We start from the raw sequence: 20,133 nt of genomic DNA on the forward strand, positions 1-20,133 counted from the left end.
CTTATTGAGGTGTGGCACCCTGCCTGGGTCTAAACGCATGGCCCTCTCTGCAAATCGGAAGCTTAGTGTGAGACATTTTGCTTGGTTTGCTAGAGAAGGTTGACTCCTAAGGAGACCTTGCTGTTTTGGTGTCAGCTGTGGGAGTCTTTATGATACAGACAGGGTGGAGCCTGTAGTAGAAAGTTCCTGGGAAAAGGCCCTGGCACCTCAGCTATAATTGATTTTTTATTAGAGGCAGAGGCCAAGTGGATGCCAGATCCCCTGTGACATCAGTCAAGCTCAGGAATATACAAGGACATGGGTGTAGTTGTCTATGAATAAATCCCTGTGAGTCCCATTAAGTTAGGTAACTACTGTCTTGTACCATTCTAATACCCAGTGGATTCCTTGGATATCGACAAGCATCCCCAAGGATGCCCATCCATGGGGAGGTAGTGTGGCGTTTAAGAAAACTTTAGGCGGAAAGATGCAAATGGGCTCCATCCAAATACCATATTTGGGGTATTGTTCTCAGTGTCTAGAGATGGGGACTCTCTTAGCCTCACTTAGGACTAACCTCTAACCAAGCTAGGTGCTAAGGGTTCTGCCAGTTCAAAACTGTGTGTCTCTCTTTAGCAAGGCCCATTTTTATGGTTTGGGGCTTACTCTAATCCTGGCTGTAAGGAGGGGCCCCCAGGTCCACTTGAGGCATACCTGGCTGGCACCATTCAGAGCATCCGTCAGAGAGTCTGAAACGGTTGCCAAGATATCAGAAAGCTAAGATGTCTAAGCTGGACCATCCCGGCACTCGGTGCAGCCCTCAACAAGTCTGCCCAATTTTATATAAATACTTAGGCATGAAATGGATTTTCTGGATGTCTGGCTTTTCTTCCTATTGGCTTCTCTCTTCATTTTTATTGCTGCTTCCTTTTTATTTACTTTTTTCTTTCTGCTTTTTTTTTTCCTTTTTCTCTTGCTAATTCTGATCCAGCCAGGTAGCAATGCGTTTTCCAGGGAGCCTTTTTCAATAGTTTCTTCCCTAGTCTATTTAGTGGAAAAGCAAGCTATTTCAGCCTGTTAGGGTCAAAAAAACTTTTTTTAAACAATATTCCCTTTGCATTTTTTTTAAGTCCAGTGATAATTCCTTGCCTTTGATAGAATCCACCTCAGGCGGGAATCTCTCAGGTTGCAAATAGTAAACTCGGCAGCTCCCTTTTTGCCTCCCTGTTTTATTAATAAAGAAGCTTCTAGCCCTTCCAGCTGCCCCCCTTTCACACAAGCTGCCCCTTCTGGCTGCATGAAGCCACATGGAAGGAAACATTGACAACAGAGATGTGAGCCCCATTGCTCTTGGGGCCTGGTTGATGCCAGCTGACCACGAGCTACCTTCCCACACCCACCACTGCCCCCAAATACACTTTCTGGAAACCCCCAGCGTCTTGGCTCTGGTCTTTCTCTTTGAAGTGGGGGTAAGGTAGTCTGCTGCTCAGGTCTTTGTGGGCTGGGCGCTGCTCAGTCTAACACAGAGCAGAACTTCTTACACTGTGGTGTCAGGTCTGCTTACTAAAAAACACAGGTTAACACCAGCAAAGAAGTACTTGTCCAGGCCTGGGAGACCAAAGACCTCACTGTAGGGGATACGGCCTGAGATGGAACTTAATGGCTTCCCTGAAAAAATGTTTAAAAATTCATGTGGCTCAATTCCATGTGCCCATGGCCGCAGTCAAAACAACCTGGACCTGTCAGGAAGCGGGGCTGAGAGAATGTTATGAATAGACTTATTTTGTAAAGTTTTGACTCTTTACATGCCCAGAAAAGTCCACCGAGGGTAACGTCGGCTCTCCCGACTTTGATTCTGGTGAAATCCCTCCCTCAAAGGACCTCCATTTAATTTGGCTAGTTATGGGAGTTGTGTTGCTTTTTCCTTGTTTTCTGGAAAAGAAATGTTAGAATGGGGGCCGCGCAGATGTGGCCCACTGCGCGGAAGTGTCGAACCGCGGGGGGAAAGCATTCCCAGCTCGCTGCGAGCGCCCCACCGGCTTCTGAATGAAGGCCTTGTTACCTGGCACTGTTTCCAGTGTGAAGTTTGGCGTTAACCTGTGAAGCCCAGGGAAAGAACCAACCCTTTCACACACGGCTGCCCATGTCCTGTACAGACCCTGAGGTCCGCGTCCACACTGTGGCCCTCGCGGAGCCCGCACCCCTCCGGAACTGATAGATCCCCTGCTTCCTGGCTGCAAGGCCTAGTCCACCTTCTAGTTCAGCCCCGCAGAGATCCCAAACGGTGACCAGCCTGCCTGCCCTTCAAGGAGTCCACCCTAATGACATGGGTAACGTTGGGTTCTGGGGGTTTCCAAAAGAAAAAAAAAATTGTCCAGGACATGTTCTTTTCGCTCTTGGCAGAGGACCACTTTGCCAGGCTGTCGAGCCTCGCCTGATTTATAGGCCTCCTGCCATGGATCCTGATTTCTAGAGTTAGAACAAAAACCAGATCCTGACCCACAGAGGCTAACGCCAAATGTGTGGGCACTGTAGGTTTAGCTTCCTTGGGGAAACCCAACCCACCAAGAGGTCCAGACAGCATCCTTTTTAACCCCCTGAAGGGAAGGCCCCTGCCAGGCCTGTATTCAGCCTGCAGGGACCACTGATAGAGTCGGCAGATAGTTAGCATCATCTCTCAGGGTTAAAAGGTATTGTGGGTTCTCTGTGGCCCAGGCTAAAGTGGGGGGAATAACCTATTTCATTTTATTTTTTTTTTCCAGTTCTCTCAGGCCAGGCACACCACAGCCCTTTGAAACGATCTGTGTCCCTTACCCCACCCATGAATGTGCCAAACCAGCCTCTAGGACATGGATGGATGTCTCATGAGGACTTACGAGCTAGAGGACCCCAGTGCCTCCCATCCGATCATGCCCCCCTGTCTCCACAAAGCAGTGTAGCCTCTTCAGGAAGTGGTGGGAGTGAACACTTAGAAGATCAGAACACTGCTCGTAACACATTCCAAGAAGAAGGTAGTGGTATGAAAGGTGAGTGACTAAATGAGAAACCACTGGGAACAGAGTCCGTCCCTTTATTTGGAGTCAGAAGTGTAAAAAGAGAGGTAGGTAGTCAGCAAGAGAGGAGCCCAGCCCCCTCCCCAGGCTTGTGCATTTGACCCAGCCCTTGCAGAGCTCCATGGTCAACCACGGCGGAAAGGGCTCTGATTCCCCTTCCAGGGTATCTCGCCAAAACCTGGGAAGCAGGAACCAGAGCAAGAGAGGTCAACACTCCTTTTTTTTTTTTTTTTTTTTTTTAATGCAGTGACTTACAGGCCATTAAATGAGTCACCACTAACAGTGATAGGATCTACTGTGCATGTACATTGCTCAACCTGTCCTGTTTGGAAAGGCGCTGAGCTACTCCAGCCTTTTACCTCATTGGCCGTGGCCAGGGAACCGTCAATAATTTAGCAACACAAACCACAGGATCTTTCTTTTAAGTCTCTCTTAGTGCAGAATTGTAGTCATGCTTCCTTTCTCTCTCCCTTTTCCTTTGATATCGGAAGACACTTTTAAACCCTTTCCCCTGCATCTGTTTCAGGGACATGAATAAAATACCACTGAGAATCTCTGACAGTGTTTTAAGCCTGATAATGGATTTGCATACAGGTGATAAAGGCCTTCTTGTGCAGCATAAATAAATGTTTGTACATTGCCCTGTAAATCTTTCCTCTTCTTAAGCTACTCGTCAGGAGATAGAAATTTCCAAATTACCCACGATAGGCTCAAAGAGGATACGTGCATTTTGTATTTTTAGACACCAGGTTGTTCGAAGTCTGGGAAGTCCTCGGGAAGGATGCTCATCAGAGATCCAGGAATAACAATTTTAGGTGGAGAAACAGTAACTAGCCTTGCTTCTGGGAGTACAGTACTGAGTGGGGCTCTGAGAACAGCCTTCTTTGTTGGCATCCAGAGTCCTGAGGTTTTGCTGTCTCCGACCTTTCCCTCGAGAAGGATCAGTGTTGAAGTAGGAGGCTCTCCACCGAGTCCCCTCCCCGCCATGGAAGCATGGCACAGAAAGACGCCCATGACCACCCAGGGCGAGAGCGCCAGGCTGATGCAGGGAGCCTGTTCATTAGGGGAATAAAGCTGCCAGGAAGTCGCTTCCCTGGTGCATTCCTTGAATATTCTCTCCCTCGGTGGCAGGCAGGCCCGTATGCTCCCCATGCCACCCCCATCCCATGGTGAATGCCCAGAGTGAGTGGGATGTGTCTTGATGCTTTCTTCTGCTGATACAAGTGGGTCTTTTAAGGTGTTTAACAGACAGCACAAACAATGGCTCATTTTGGCATGGAGGGGATGTGTGTCCTCTTTCTCTTTCACAGTTTTTGAGGGAATGTGTCATAATTTTGGAGACCTAGCAAAACTCATTTCTGAGTTCATGCTACATGGTTATGTGCTCAAGCAGCTGAGCCCCAGGTGATGGGTAGCAGATGAGCCTCAGCCATGCTTTAGGGAAGCCAGCAGGTCATCTGTCATTGGGGCACCCAAGTACCTGAGGGACCAAGGGAGGCAGGGCCAGCCATTGCTCTGGACTAGCTTCTTCCTAGGCCAAGTGGAGTGTCTGGGCAGCATGTTTCCAAGAAAGTGTATGTGCGGTTCTAATCGGTAACTGTGGGAAGGAGGCCTTGGCTTTTGTGTTCAAGGGCAAGCAGGGTCCTGCAGGAAGGCCATTCTCTGGGATACAGACCTCTCCCAGAGAGGAATGTTGGTCCTGTCTCATTATAAGAGGTTTGCTTTCTTTCCTTTCTTCCTTTTACATTTCTTTCTTTCTTCCTTCCTTCCCTCCATCCGTTCATTCGTTCTTTATTTCTTTCAACTTTAATGTACACCTTCAACATCCTCCCAAAGTAGGTGAAGGTGTGCTCATTATGTGCTGTCATTTTGAGGTGAGAAAAGAATAATGAGAGCATGTTTTTAAAGAAAAATGAATGACAGAAAAACTGAATAAATTTCTTATTGCTGTTTTATAATAAAAGCCAAAATATTCCAAAGTTCAGGGACTATCCCCTATGTAAGCATCTTCTATTCTTTTCTTTAGAATTGATAAGAATTTTCTCCTTCAGAGATTCTTCAGTCAGAAAGTGGCATAGATAAGCTCTTACATCCAAGATTTTCTTTATAGGCCCAAGGGATATGGTCAGAAAGCAGGCTATTTGGTGACTGGATAAAACAGAGGACTCTTTCCTATATACACCCCCCTTCTGCTGACCTATCCAACTGTCCTGTTCCCAAAGAATTGGATTGGGATTCAAAATATAAAGTCCTTAGCAAATTAAAGGGCAAAACCTATTTGAAAGAAAGCATGAGAGACAACGAAGTATTCTGTTTGTGGGAAAAAGTATATTTGCAGTTGAGCTGATGGGTCAAGCTGTAGAAACGTCCACACCTGAAAACAGCGGCATCCCAGAATGTTGGGGGCCAAAGGCCACCCCCCAGCCGTGCCTGGATATGGCTTCTTGAGAAGGCCACTGCTCGACTCTGTCAGGAAAGACTATACAGGGTGGCCTCCCGGACAGCACCCAAGAGGCAGCCCTCACCAAGCCCAGCCCAAGAGTTTCTCATTTGATTCCCAAGTCCAAGAGTAGACACCGTTTGAAGTTTCCAAATTAACTTATACTTTCTGAGAAGTGAAATATGAAATCAAATGAAGTGCTTCTAAAAAGAGCCAGCTTTTCCTCTCGGATCCACGCCTCTTTCTTCCGTGTGACCAGGTGCTTTGGCAGGAATATCAGCCCTGTTAGGCTACTTTGTGGTCCACCTCAGGATGCCATCCATGAATTGCTATTTTTCTAAAGTTTTTCTAAAAGCCTACTTTACAGAAACAACAAGGAATCTGTAGTTGAATTTGGAGGAGTTCCAAATCTCCAGAGGATGCAGCTCAGCCCTCTCCCTGCACCTTGGGGAAAGAATAAAAAGTCACCATAATTGAGCTTAATTTAGTGTGATTTCATCTTTCTTGCCAACAGATGTGCATACCTGGCTGAAACACTGTGTTCATCTATTCCTTACTTTTCATCTGGACAAAGTAGCCAGGTTTGGCTACGAATGTCCCTTAGGAATGTGCCTCTTGGGTCAAGAGTGTGAAATAAAGCTTCACGGCCCAGCATTCTTCTTTTAAATTTTTCACAAACAGCGATCTCGCCCTCTTTTTGTCTTGGGGTCAGCACCCTGCCAGGGATCGGGGCAAAGTTCTCTCCCAAGTAGACCAGCTTGTGTTCTCAGAGGATTAACATCATCTGCCTGCTTTGCTTTGTTTTTCCTTTTATAGTAAATACCCATCCTGAAGATGTAAGTCAGCTCCAAAGGACAGATTGGATGTCCCTCGGGGTAGGGATCTCAGACTAATCTCACTCAGGCTAAAGCAAGAACAGAATCAGCTACTCGATGAGAAATTAACGAACAGAAGTGGGAAACAACAGGAATATGAGAGTTTCCCCCCCTTAAACATGCCCCGTGGAGGCAACTGGTTAGACCTCTTTGGCCCAGATATGCTGATTGTGGTTGCTAAATTCAGTTGTCCTCGTTGTTGGCAAAAAACGTCACAGTGACTTATCCCGGGGGAGAGATTCATGATTCCCGGGGTGGTCCTCAATTATAATAACCTCCTTTCCCTCGGCATCACATGAGTGGAATGTGCTCTCTTACTTTTTCTCTCATGCAAAGCCTTCAGGTGGCCAAGAGGAGGAAAAAAGACATTCCCATAATTTCCTGGAAGGAGAAAACCTAGAAGAGCAGAAGTCCATTGGTGGAGGAAGCACATCTGCCCCTCATAGTAGCATCATGTCCTCAGAAATAACATATAGACACAACACCCAAAGACTTCTCAAAAGGCCAGGGCTGTCGACGAGTGGTGTGGCTGTGTTTATGGGAGCAGAGAGAAGGGAAGAAAGACTGGTTCGTAGGTTTCACTTTAGTCCTTATAAAGTCAGTTGGCTTTTAAGCACCTGCTGCAAGAGGCTTTGGACTAGTTACTGGGGAGACAGAGAAGAGACGACCCCTGCCTGAAGGGATTCCCCATCACATGAGCCACAAACAGGTACCTGATGCAAGTGCGCAGCTGTGAAAATGTCTTGTCTTTGGAGACTTGCCCTGGGTCAGGGTAGGTGCCAAGGAGGGCCCTGATGCAAAGTGGAGAGAAGTCAAGGAAAGTTCCTGAGGAGGAGAGGCCTGGACCTGAGTCTTGGAGCCCGATTACAAGTTAGCCAAATATATAAGGTGAGGGAAGGGCATTCTGTGCGGGGGGAAAAGGATGCATGAAAGCATGGTGATAAGACAGATTGACCGAGTACCTCCTATAGCTTGACGGTAAAAAGCTCACAGGAGAGGAGTCTGGAGAAGGGAAAGCCAAACGCTAGGCTTTGCGATTTGACTTTGATAGAAGCTGTCGAGGGCATTTAGCAGCAGAACGATCTGCTTACCTTTGCTCATGGGCCATCGCAGCCTGGGGGAAGTGGGGGCAGGGCATAGGAGGGGAGGAGGAGGAGGGCAATATGGACCAGGAAGCCTGCTGAGAGGTGGGGGCTATTTAGTAACTGAGGAGGAAAAGGAGGAGGTGGGACCAAGCTTAAGCTCCCTAAGAATGGATTCCAAGGAGTGTGTGGGCGTGGTCTGCATGAGAGAGAATTGAGAGAGCTCGGAATTGAATGTGCACTAGTTGAAAGTAGACAGTGCAGGAGCCAGAGGAATTTAGGACGAAGCCCAGGTTCTTGCCCGGGACAGCTGGAGAGTCCCCGGTGTTGTCTGTAGCAAAGAGCATAGAGGAGAAGAAACAGATCCGGCGCCAGTGTGGGGCATGGCGAGTCTAGGGACCCATAGGACACTCCAGTGCAGGAGCTGTGCCAGACCTCGGTGCACCGTGTTCTTCCCTGGCCTGGGCTCCTCCCCTCACCTGCGCAGGCTAGCACTCTGCCTGCCTGTGGGGAGGCTCGTGTGGGGGCCTCCATTCCAGATTTCTGGCTAGTAAGGCCCATAGATTTGGGCTCCTAAGAGGGAGAAGCTCCATGACTTTGTCGTCACAGTTGTCAGGGTGAGAGGGGTAGAGGTCGGGGGCTGTTTCTCTTGATCTGAGCTCCAGCCTCACCGTTAGGAGTGCACATTGACTGGGTTGACTTACGATGGGTGGCGTTCTGTCGGTACAAGTCGTGGAGGTAGTTGAAACTGTTACCTTGTTTGTATACAGACATCAGGGTTCAAAAGAAACCTGTGGCTGTAGTCATCTTGAGAGAAACCTAGCCCTTAAGATTGGAGAGGACCAGGGACTGGGAAAATAAGCTTGGTTGCCTTTTCTAGGGAGTCTCAGATGAAACTGAAGTAAACTTTTTTTTCCCACAGCAAAGGAAATGCATTGCCTGTTCTGAAGTTGCCAGTTTGGGGTTTCGAGTTGTTTTTGAAATGTTAACCTTTGAACTTCTCTGCCTGTCTTAGTATGCGATTAGAAAAATTATTGAGAAGTGTGATCGTTTTTAAGGTGAAGAACCCCGCGTGAGAAACCTTCGTGAGAAAAGTGGTGAATCCAGCATTTCTGAGGGTCGTAAGGGTGTGAGTGATGGAGTGAAGAGTGTGGCCAGGACCCTTCTCAGCACGGCTGTCGTGGGAACAAGCCACCATGTTCTGAATGTTGACTTTCTAGACGCTGTCTTGAATTCATCTAACTTAAAAGGCCAGGATTTAGTAAATTCATTTCCCTTTCTTTATTCCCAAATGCCAGCATATAACCTGCATGGGTAGGTCCTCAGGGGCTCAGATTGTGCCCCCTCTTCTCAGGTAGGCCAGAGGCCCATTGTCTGAAAGACAAGTTTCCGGGATTCCCCCAAATTCTAAAGATCATGAGTCTTTTCATCGCCGTTCCTTACCAAGCCTGGGTCTTCAGCTGTGGTACTTGAAGAGCTGTGCAGGCATGCAGAGGGCAGCTTTCCACTTGGAACCCAGCCGCCATTTCACGATGCAGAGCAAGCTGTGTGTAGAACACCACTTAGGAGTGTCACAGCTCACGGAAACATTGAGAAATTTAGTCCCTATGTTTGTATCTGAAAGTCTAAGTGGATATTTTACTCAAACTGTCCCTCCTGAGACCCACACAGACTCCCCATCAACGTGAACCGCTCCTGGAGGCCACCACTGACGTTTCCCGGGATTGAGGAGTGCACTCACAGCTCCCAGGAAACAGAGACCAAAGCACGTCTTTCTTTTGCTCAGAGGCCTGGAGACAGCCTTCCGTAATACTGGTGCCGTTCCTAGACTTCTGCTTTGTTTTTGAAAGGAATCTTTGCCCTCTCATTTCAACGCTGAAGAGTTCGTCTCTTCCTACCCCTCAGTTGGTTTCCTCTTCTCTCCCTCAAAGACCAAGGATGCACTTGTATCTTGGGAAGAGAGAGAGAGTTGTCTGAGAGTAGCCCGGCTCTCTGTGGTGAATGGAAGTTGCTCTTCTGTCTGCAGGTACCAGGACCACCACAGGTGAGGCTTCTTGTGGAAACCAAGGCTGTTCATGTTTCTCTCTTCCAGAGACGCCTTACTTCCTGCCCTTACGAGGCTTCCCATATTGGGCCCTTCTGCAGTATCGGTTCCGTCTTTCACTCTTGTGGAGCCTCTCTGTTTGTGAGGCAGGTACCACATGGCCTGTTGAATGGTAGAGGCAGCCATTCCAGCAGCAACTATTTGAAAAAAGCAACTCAAGTTCTAATTGGAGCCCAGCTTCTGTGTGAGCTGTTGTATGCACCACAAAGCCTCTCTGTGGCTGGTTTGCCCAAACGCTAAAAGGGAAACAGAAATCAACATAATTGGAAATTGATCCCATTGGTAAAGACCAACAGGTAAACACAGAGCATATGAAAGATGAATGTAGCGCTATTATCAGAAATGGTCGTGTGAAGATAAACCACTGTGGACTGCAGCAGGATCTAGAAGGAGCCTCATGAAAGATGGACTGTGTACAGGGACCCATCATCTGCACATGGATGGTGGTGCTTTCTCCCAGAAACCTCGTGCCCTTCAGCTTTCTCTTCCCAATTTCCTTCGTGGGCTTCTCTCCCCACACCTTCCCCTAAATGCCTCATGCTCCTAGGGCTCTATCTTGGCTCACCCCTGTTCTCACTCCATGCTCTTTCCCTGAGTGATCTCACCCACTTCCATGGCTTAAAGCCACTACCATGTGCTGCTGACAAGTTCTCCTGCTCAGACCTCTCTTCAGAGATCTTGTCCGGTTGACTTCTCCACCTAGATGGCTCAAAGGCAGTGATACTCTGCTGACATGAAGCGGAGCTCACCGTCTGTCCCTTGTCACCCCCAACTGGCGGCTCCCCTGTACTTTCTGTCTTAACCAAGCTTGAATCAGAAGAACCACCAGTCTCACTGTTACTCCCTATTCTTCCCTGATCTTCAAATACTACCCATTTATATCCTTTTTCTCGCCACTGCCCTTCCAAGCCATTTCCAAGGGCTTCAGTTCATCTCCTGGTCTCCCCTCCCATATCCTCCAGTCCAGCCTTTACACTGACAGCCATCATCTTTCTAACATCCTCATCTGATTGTGCCTCTGCTGCTCAGATTTCAACCGTTCCTCATCACCCAAAGACGAGGTCTATCCTCTTTGTTTCATCATTACAGATCTCAATCTTCACACCCCTGCCTATGTGCCCCACCTTTTTCCTAGCCAGTCTCTAACATTCACCCAAGTGTTTGCTTGGCCCCAATTGCTCTCTTGGCTTTGTGCTTTGCTAATATGCTGTCCCTGCTTCCGCAGAGGCTTCCTCAGTATGGTCTACCCAGTGATTCCAAGGCTGCTGCCACTGTGAAGCTATCCCTCACTCCCCAAGGGAAACCAAAATGCTCATTGTCAGTGCCCACCTAGAACTTGGAGTTGACCTAGCACTTGTCCTGCAACTATTCTAAATGTATTGTGTGAGTCAGCCATTCTGGATTAAAAGTTCCTTGATGGCAGGGACTTGCATGGCCCCCAGAGTAAACATTCAACAAACGTTGAGTGAGCAAATATCAGGATGCCCACACATGACAAGGAAGTCAACCCGGCATATAGCAAAAGCATCTTAATCTTTCTCACACTGCATAAGAGGATGACTTTCTAGTCTGGGACCTCCGTTAGCAAGTCCATCAGAAGCAGCCCAGTTGAGGCTAAATAGCTGTGTGCCACCGGAGGTGGGCACCCAGGAGGCATGCATGCCGCCAGTCACATATCAGTTCCTTCAAGAAACACCCCTGCTTGTCTTTTCTTTCAAACATAGCCACGGATCTGCAGAATGAAGAAACAATGTCTATTGTGAGGTGGTTCTCAGCTTTGCATCCAACCCTGTGGCACCTGGACCATGGGAAAGGATCTGAACTTTTAGTTAGACTTCATCTCTGGGTAGCATCTTAACAGAATCTAGCATCCCGGTCATCGGAATTCCTGGCTTGGGAGGAGTGAAATGGTGCAGGTGCTCACTTCTCTGGTTTGTTTCCCTTTTAAGGGAGTTTTGTTTTAATCCCTGGCAAAGGAACGTGCCTTATCTTCAACCAGGGCGCAAAAGATTAGTAGGCTATGTTCTTAAGAACTGGGATTTCCTCGGGCACCTGGATGGCTCAGTTGGTTGAGCAACTGCCTTTGGCTCAGGTCATGATCCTGGAGTCCCGGGATCGAGTCCCACATCGGGCTCCCTGCTCAGCGGGGAGTCTGCTTCTCCCTCTGACCCTCTTCCCTCTTGTGCTCTCTCTCATTCTCTCTCTCTCAAATAAATAAATAAAATCTTAAAAAAAAAAAAAAGAACTGGGATTTCCTCTTCTTTGTTCATGTTTGAGGAAGGAGAGTCCTTTCAGCATGCAGCACCGAGCAAGGCACGGAGATACTTGCTGTACAAGCAGAGAACATGTGCCTGCCTCGCGGAAAAATGGCCAAGAGGAGCTTACATCGCCCAGGAACACATCTAGAAATAACTTCTCGGGAAGGCCTACTCACCGTGTTGTGAAGCTGTGTAGGAACCTTCTGTAGGAAAACAACTCCCAGTGGCCCACGTTTTCACTAAATGGGTGAGGCAGGCTCTTTCATCCCTCTAACAGGAATTCTGGTTGTCCAAATCTTTTCTAGAAAGGAGCTAGTACTAACTGGAGTACTAGTCTCACTGAGCCAAGATTTGCACCCCACTCTCCCCAACTCTTAAAACACCATATTGTCCTCTTGGCCTATAAAATACCCAGTTTACAACATGATTTAGTAGCTCAGGATTCTGTTTTATCGGGAGTGGCTTTTACACAGTGAAACTGTAGGGCGCCAGTGAAAAGTCTGGCCCATGAGATGCTCCGTACTCTCTGTGACAAATTGTGCCCAAGTGTTTGTATGGTCTGCCCAGTGATTCCAAGGCTGCTGCCACTGTGAAGCTATCCCTCTTCGCTGAATCATGATCCACTGAGTTTTCCGAGCAGCAACTTGGGACTTTTCAAAGATGTGAGTAGTCAACATGAAATCTGGTGCCAAAGCATTAACAAGTCACTGGCCCCAAAGCCAGAGCTGTAGTTTTTGCTGCTCACTCTGCAGAAAGATTAGCATTGTTTCAACAACAAAACATGGTGGAGAATAAAGTCTGGTAAAATGGGTGCAGGATGTCACAGAAGGGAAAGTGCCAGAGCCTGAGCTGGAAGGGCCCGGACTCTATGCAACTGCAGTTTGAGTCAAGGACATAAGCGGTTGATACTATGTGCCTGGGGAAGACTTTTCTCTTTGTGGTTCCTGATGGTCCCAGAGGGACTCTCTGCTTGTCACAGTAGAACGAAGGGCCTTGAAGCACAGAATCAAGTGATTTCTTGCCTGAGATGACTGAGTTTGGTCTTCAAATGGCATTGGATATCCAATTCTATTTCTTTAGAGGTTCCCCTTCTTCAGCCTTCACACAACTGCAGATCAAGAGGTAAACTCACCAGGCCCACCCTCCCCTTGTAATCTTCGAATTTCGGGAGATCATTGAATACCCACATTCCATAAGTTTAGATTGGGTTCCCCCGGGGAGGCCGGGCCTGATTTCAGAGTAGGCCAGGTTTCTTTCATCAATCCCAGTTAACTACTTTAAAAATTGGAAATTGGAAGTTTCCCACTTATTCTGGAGTGTTTGTCAGTGCCTCAGAATAAAGCACTTGGCACAACAGACAATATCTTGTAATCAACATGGTTAGTAATGGATAATACTTTATAGGAAACATGAATAACATTTATCCAGTGCTTCAACATTTCAAAGTACTTTGAAGTCATTGTTTATCCAGCCCTACCATTGATGGGCTGTTTGGTCCTCATCTCACAAGAAGTTGCTACAAGACAGGAAAAAGCCAGGAGTTGGGAGGCCTGGTTCTAGTCCCCATTTCACCACGTACTTGCTCCGTGACTTAGACAGTGACTTAACTTTGCCATCTGTAAAATGAGCGAAGGGTCGGGGAAGGTGATTCTAGAGAATTCTCAAAGATCTTATTAGCTCAAAAACTCTGAATTAAAAGAGCAGGGGCAAGTGCTTTGTTTTGGTTGAATTTAGCAAGGTGATAATTTTCATGGATTTTGATATAGTTACTATTTAATTTTCCCAACTCTAGAATCCAAAATGTGGGCTTATTTCAGATATGCTTTGGAAATTCCATTATCCTATGATCTAGCCAATCTTTGGGCCTTTCCAGTCCTGGTATATTTGTGATTGCTATTCAAGGGAAAGGTCTGAGACACATCCAGACATATTCCATAGCCTAGAGAAATGGTCAGCGGGGACACGCACACACGTGCGCACGTGCGCGCGCACACACACACACACACACACACACACACACACACACTGAAGTGATAGTTTTGGAGTCTAGGATGCCTTTATTTTCCCGCTGGGGCATAGGAAGGCAGAAGAAAGATTAGGCTAAGAATGACAGCAACTCCACCCATGGACTTCCACGGTTGCCTGGGTGAGCTCTTCCTGTGGAGGTGGCACAAAGAGCATGTGGAGAGCTACACTGAGCCTAGAAGGAAATCTTGGAGATGAAGACTCATCACATGTAGTTTTAACATTCTAAGTCAGTTCTTTCCAAATCAGTAATGAAGTAGTCTGGGCAAAGCAGTGGTTCCTTGCCATGTTTTTGGTCATGAACCCCTATGAGAATCTTATGGAAGCTATGGGTGACTTCTGTCCAGAAAACTATATCACAAATTGTGATATAATTCTAGGGAATTCCTATATGCCCTGCAGCCCATGGACCCCAAGTTTGCAACCCCTAGTCTAAAGGAGAATAAGGGAGACTGACAGTGGGAATGTCAGGGTTAGACCAAGACTTCGAAATCCATAATTTGCCGCCAAAATGGAATTGAACAACTAGTTAACATAAAGGGTTTTTTTCTTCTTTTTTCCCCTCTGACCATCACCCTCCTTTCCTTCTCTATTCCCACATCTTTTGTCATCTCTTCTTGTTCCCTTTCAATTTCTCTCCCCATCTCTTGCGCATCTTGCACCACAGATGTTCCGGCCTGGTTAAAAAGCCTCCGCCTGCACAAGTACGCTGCGCTTTTCTCCCAGATGACCTATGAGGAAATGATGGCCCTCACTGAGTGCCAGCTGGAGGCTCAGGTAAGTGCTGCCGGTGACCATCCCCTGATCAGGTGCCCCAGGTGGAATCTGAAGTTCCCGCCCAAGACAGACCTTGTTTGGACCCATACCTATCCCCACCCAGTAGCTTGCCTTGTTCTACGAGCTGCTAGGTGCTGGCCAGCATTACATGGTGAGTACGGCTGGGTTCTTGTCTTCAGCGTCCAGTAGGAGGCGGGGGACCAGCACATAACTGCAAGGCAAATACGGCTCAGGAGAAGGAGTATTTTGAAAAAGGCTCTAAGTTCAAGGTGGAATGGCCTAGAAGGAACATTTGACCAAGGCCTCAAAGATTCTGTGTTCCTGCCTTTGCTATCCCTGCCCCCTCCCTCTGTCTGTCCGACTAAGGGTGGTTTGGACAATGCCAGATGGGTTGTCCGGTCCGGTTACAAATTAGCTAACTTCTAGTAGTTAGTGGGTAGAAGCACCAGGTCATGCCTCAGACCTTCCTCAACACTTTTCCAAAAACGTGTTCAGATTGGACTCAGTTGAGATTGGAGTAAGTTGTGCAAAACACTTTTTCTTCTACCTACCTTGCATAACACAGGACCATTACAGAGAATGGGATAACCCCAGGTCTCAGGTTTCATTTCCCTTCTGAGTGCCATCAAAGAACGAAGATACCCCTTCCTTCTCAGGCGTCATTCCCCAAGGGTGGATGCCAAAGGCTAGGCCAGTCAACAGACCCCCCCCAAAACCAAACATGTTTCCTACCATGCTGTGCTTGAGTAACTAGATCTGACCGATGTCTTTGTTTCCCTTGTTTAAAATGCCATTTGCAAAATAAAATAAAATAAAATAAAAAAATAAAATGCCATTTGCATGTTTCAGATTGACCTCAGTTTCCTTTGAGCAATGATTTAAAAGAATTAATGGTCTGAACAGGCTAACAGTATTTCCCTTACAGGTAGAGGAGATTGTACCATTTGGGGCAGTACTGCTCTGGACTCGTACCTCCCAGCAGATGCTGGTTTCCCACTGCATCTTCAGTACCTTTAGTTAACCTCTGCACGCCTGGCTGAATACAAGTATTGAGATGCAAGACAAAGCCCAAAGTCACTGCACATTTTCGGAGAATAAAAAGCACTAATTTCAACTTCCTAACACTTCTCCCACCACATTTTGGATCTCAGTTGCTCCTCGAGATCCCAGGGATTGAGGAGAACTACTTCTAAGAGCATTTTTTGTGTTTGGGTCCGAGTTGAGGGGAAAAAAAATCTAAGTCCTCGGGTTGACTTGAGGAAAAAACAAGACATAATTGACAGGGCAAAGCCAGAGGCCAGAACAAACTTTTCAGAGTAATTTAATTCACTTGAACCCAAAGTCAAGGCTAAACAGAAATCTGCCCCCAGCACTTCATCTTAGAGAGTGAGTTCAGTTGTCCCTTGAGTGTTAATATCTCTGCAGGAGATGTCTCTGGTGTTCCCATCTTTTCCTTCTGTAAGAGGAATTCTATGAATTGCTGCAAGAAGTCACCAGAAGTTTGTCTTAGAGACCTGACTTAAGAAAGGACCTCCTTTTGGAACTTTGCAGTATCTCTAGTCAACAAGTATTGAACTAAATCCTTGGGCTCACCATTGCACATAGTTAAGCCAAAATCCACAGTCCTAACTGTGAATTCTAATCATTTAGCTCAAGTGATGACTGAAGTGAGTTTTAGGTTCTTTCCTATTCTGGTTTTCCTTATGGAGACCAAAGATGATCTGCAAACTGCCCAAAATGGCCCTGAGTTGTTTGGCACCCAGTGAGAACCGTACCAGACTTCAGAGATGGGAAAACCTAGGAAAGGTTGGAGAAAACAATGAAGCTCTGTATGGGATTGGAACTTTCAAGCAACCTGGGTGGGATTGAAATGACAAAATATGGAGAAGAGGGGTGTATGACTTTAAAATGATTGTTTAAGACTGTGGAGAAATTTCATGCTGGGTGGGTAATTTGCTGTTCTAGCTCTCTCTCTTTTCTCTCCTAAAGGTCACAGCCAAAGTACACAGGTAAATGTATAGCCGGATGTAGTTAGAACATTTAGTAAGGAGAGGTTTATGACAGAGGGGACTGAAGAGAGAGACAAATGGATATTTACTAGTCCACAAACGTAGAAACCAAGAAGACAGTAAAGTACTAAATAGCCTCCAGGAGTCTCTAAACTGATTCTTAAAAATATGTTTTTAAATTAACTTTTATTTAATTACAGAATGTTACCAAAGGTGCAAGACACAAAATTGTCATCAGTATTCAGAAGCTCAAAGAAAGACAAAACCTCCTGAAGTCTTTGGAAAGGGTGAGTGATCACCAGGGGAGGGCATATCTCTGCCGCCATGATGGGAAAAGTCTCAGCTGAAGATGTCATTGGCAGACCTTATGGAGTGTTCCACCTTGTTTCCTTACCAAAGGCAGAAAAAAATGAAAGGATTTTGAAGTGAAGTTTCCTGGTTATCCACACTTCTATGGAACCTGACCACTGACATATACTTATTGCCTGGGTCCAGGCAGCCTGTGACTGGCCATCCCAGTAGACTCCAGCTTCAGTAGAGGGAATCAGAATCATTTGGCTGATAAGCCCTTATCAGCTGCTACTGTCCCTTTTTGTTTGCTGCCTAAACAGGTTCTCTTCCTATCTTTGTATCCAGACATCACCCTCGTACTGGTCTCATTTTGGGGACTTGGTAACTTTATGATTTCATCTAAGGTGCAAAGGAGAGCCAACCTCGTTCCTGTGTTGCCTCTGCCCCAAGCTGGGATTCTTGTGCAGGCACTGCTGTTGGGAGGTGGTTGGGATTGGTGGGCCGGAAGCTCCGTGGGCACGTGCTACCTGCACAGCCTAAGTGGTCATGTCGTCCAGTTATCCCAGGGTGCCTTTGAACGGGAACAAAGTATAGAGCTAGGTGGGCCTAACACAAGTTCTGTGAGCATGTAAACATTTTAGTGCAATGAGAGTTTTTCTTTACTGATTTATAAAGATGTGTGTATATAATTTTACATAGATTATAAAAAGTTACATTTAATGCATATCACATAAAATATAAAGTAATATATATCTATAGAATATGCATATATAACTTTATAAGGAAGGTGGCTTTGAAAGCCTTGGGATCGACAGATGGGTAGAGGCTACTCACATGGCACATCCGTGCTGAAAGGCCCGCCCTTAATTAAAGTGAATCCCAAATGACAAGCAACCTACCCAACTGAACCCGAGGTTGTTGTTCTTAATTCTGTTCTGTTTACCAAGCAGTTTGTCTAACAGTGATTATTGCCATCTTTAACATAAGAACCCATTCTCTTTTGGGGACCATGCAAAAGGCCAGTTTTCTCCTCTGTTAGAAAGCTCGGGAAGTGTTCTCCCTAAGGACTAGATTGCTGAGTATTATGGTGAAAGAGTGATCGTCCCCCTTTATCTCTGGAGCATCCTTTGGGAACTCCCAGGAACTCTGTCACTGAGGAAACGCACCGACCTGAGAGACAGAGACGAAACTGCTGTTAGCTCTACTCCCCGTGGACTTGGGCCAACTCAGTGTGGAAACACAAGGGCAGCAAGGTGGCCCAGGTGCCTGGACGTGTCGCTGACTTCCTCTCTGGTCTTTGAGGAGTCCATTGCCATTTCGCACCTAGAATAGTATTAATTCCACAAAAATACCGTCTGCCTGGCTCACTGGAATGGGAATTGTTAAAAAGATGACAAAAGTAACAAAATCTGAGGACAGCTAATGGCCAAGAAAAGAGCAGTAATGAGTTTATTTTGACATCTTTGAGAAGAAAGCTTGTGTCCCTACCAGACCGGCACACTGAGCTTGCTTCAGAACACCTGAGGTCAGACACCTGTGTGGTCCTCCCTTCAGGAGCTGATGGCCTGGGGGTGGGGAGCCTCAGCATCCACTGAGGACTCAGCCCCTTGGCTCTGTTCTCTCTCCTCTGGGACCCAGGGCCTTCCTGCTCTTGGAGGGAGGGAGTTGTCCCTACTGTGTTACCACTTAGGCCACCAGCCACAGACTCACACCAGCCCTTTCTGTGGCATTCCCAGAGGTCCTGGGCTGATTATGGTGTTGCAAATGCTGTCATCAGGCCCCTGCCTACAGCATTCTTACCTCACATAGAACCCAGAGATTTCTAAGGAGATAGCTGGGACCCCACCCATGGCTAGTTCATAATCAGTAGTCGTTGCAGGTAAGCTCTAGGTCCAGAGCTCTTCCACTCACTCACTGAATACGTACTAAGCAGCTGCCTTGGACTAGATTTACCCCCATCCACTGGAGACTAACCGTGAGTAATACAGAAATACCTGGTCCCTGCCTTTGGGGAGCTCGGATGCGCATTGTGACACAGACATGTCACACAGACGTAGCGGTGCCCTCACAGTCCCCTGTGATCAGCACCATCACCGAGGCAGGTGGGGGATCTTCCTGGGATGAGACACAGTGCTCTGCAGGTGTGAGGAGGAGGAGAGCATGGAGGGGCCAGCATGGGCTGGAGACTCGGTAGGAGCCTAGAGCCAGCCTTGGCGGGCCCTTGAGCTAAGGTGGGGGCCGTGAGGGTGGAGAGAGACAAGAGAGGTCATTTAGCGGAAGTCCAGGCATCGACCCAGGTGCCGTGCCATTTGGGAACAGAAAATATAGGAGGAGTTGCCAGGGTGGGAGAAGTGGAGTTCAGCTGAACAGATTGTCTGAGGTGCCTATGGGACACTGCGGCGGAAAAGGCAAGTTAGTGGCCACAAGGACAACGCTAGAGTCCACAGGGTTTGAAAGACTCACTGTGGGTCATCTGTGTGGAAATGGCGGTTGCTTCCGCAGAAGTGTGTGTTGAGTGGTAAGAGCTGAGAACAGAGCCCCGAAGAGCACCAGAAGATGGAGGGACCAAACAATGCCAGAGGCTGAACCATCCTGAGGGTCAGAGTGTTTGAAGGAGGGAATCCCATCAGGGGCCGCAAATGTGTCCCACAATGAGGACTCAACACCGCCCCCTGGAATCGGCCACCAGCAGGTCACTGGTAGCCACGGTGAGGAGGGTCACCAGGAGAATGGACAGACAGAGCCAAAACCTGTGAACCAGGGAGTGTGAATGGGTGAGAAGGCCATCAGGGAAGGAAGTGTGGAGATTTCTCAAGATGTCTGGTGGAAAAGGAAAAGGGAAGATTAGAATGGTCACTGGGGCAGACTTTTCAACATTGATCTTTAATACTGAAAATGTTTCCACATGCTTTTATTCACTCTTGTTTTTTTTTTTTTTAGTATTTATTTATTTGACAGAGACACAGCAAGAGCAGGAACACAAGCAGGGGGAGTGGGAGAGGGAGAAGCAGGCTTCCCGCCGAACAGGGAGCCCGATGTGGGGCTCCATCCCAGGACCCTGGGATCATGACCTGAGCTGAAGGCAGGCGCTTAACCAACTGAGCCACCCAGGTGCCCCTTCACCTTCCTTTTTGCAACTAACTCCCAAACTGTGAAGCTGAACCCTTCCATGGGAACCTGGCATGGAGAAAGGACACACACACACACACACACACACACACACACACACACACACACACA

General features: G+C 47.3%; 1 protein-coding gene across 8 annotated transcripts in view; it reads left to right on the forward strand.

Annotated features, from left to right (window-relative positions):
* Positions 1 to 20,133, forward strand: part of SAMD4A (sterile alpha motif domain containing 4A) — a 207,193-nt gene that overhangs the window by 151,576 nt on the left and 35,484 nt on the right. For 3 of the 8 annotated variants that reach the window (XM_025870012.2, XM_025870015.2, XM_025870016.2), the window contains 3 exons: positions 2,742 to 3,005; positions 14,484 to 14,593; positions 16,803 to 16,889. In XM_025870012.2, coding sequence (XP_025725797.1) covers positions 2,742 to 3,005; positions 14,484 to 14,593; positions 16,803 to 16,889 — 461 coding nt within the window. Of the gene's footprint in view, positions 1 to 2,741; positions 3,006 to 14,483; positions 14,594 to 16,802; positions 16,890 to 18,714; positions 18,869 to 19,035; positions 19,084 to 19,114; positions 19,302 to 19,341; positions 19,602 to 20,133 lie in introns of those variants that run through there. The other 5 variants (XM_025870014.2, XM_025870017.2, XM_073895241.1 and 2 more) reach the window with 5 other exon arrangements.

This window comes from Callorhinus ursinus, unplaced genomic scaffold (genome assembly GCF_003265705.2).
Source record: "Callorhinus ursinus isolate GAN/ISIS: 27379988/994484 unplaced genomic scaffold, GSC_fseal_2.0 scaffold8, whole genome shotgun sequence".
In the NCBI taxonomy this organism is placed as follows: Eukaryota; Metazoa; Chordata; class Mammalia; order Carnivora; family Otariidae; genus Callorhinus; species Callorhinus ursinus.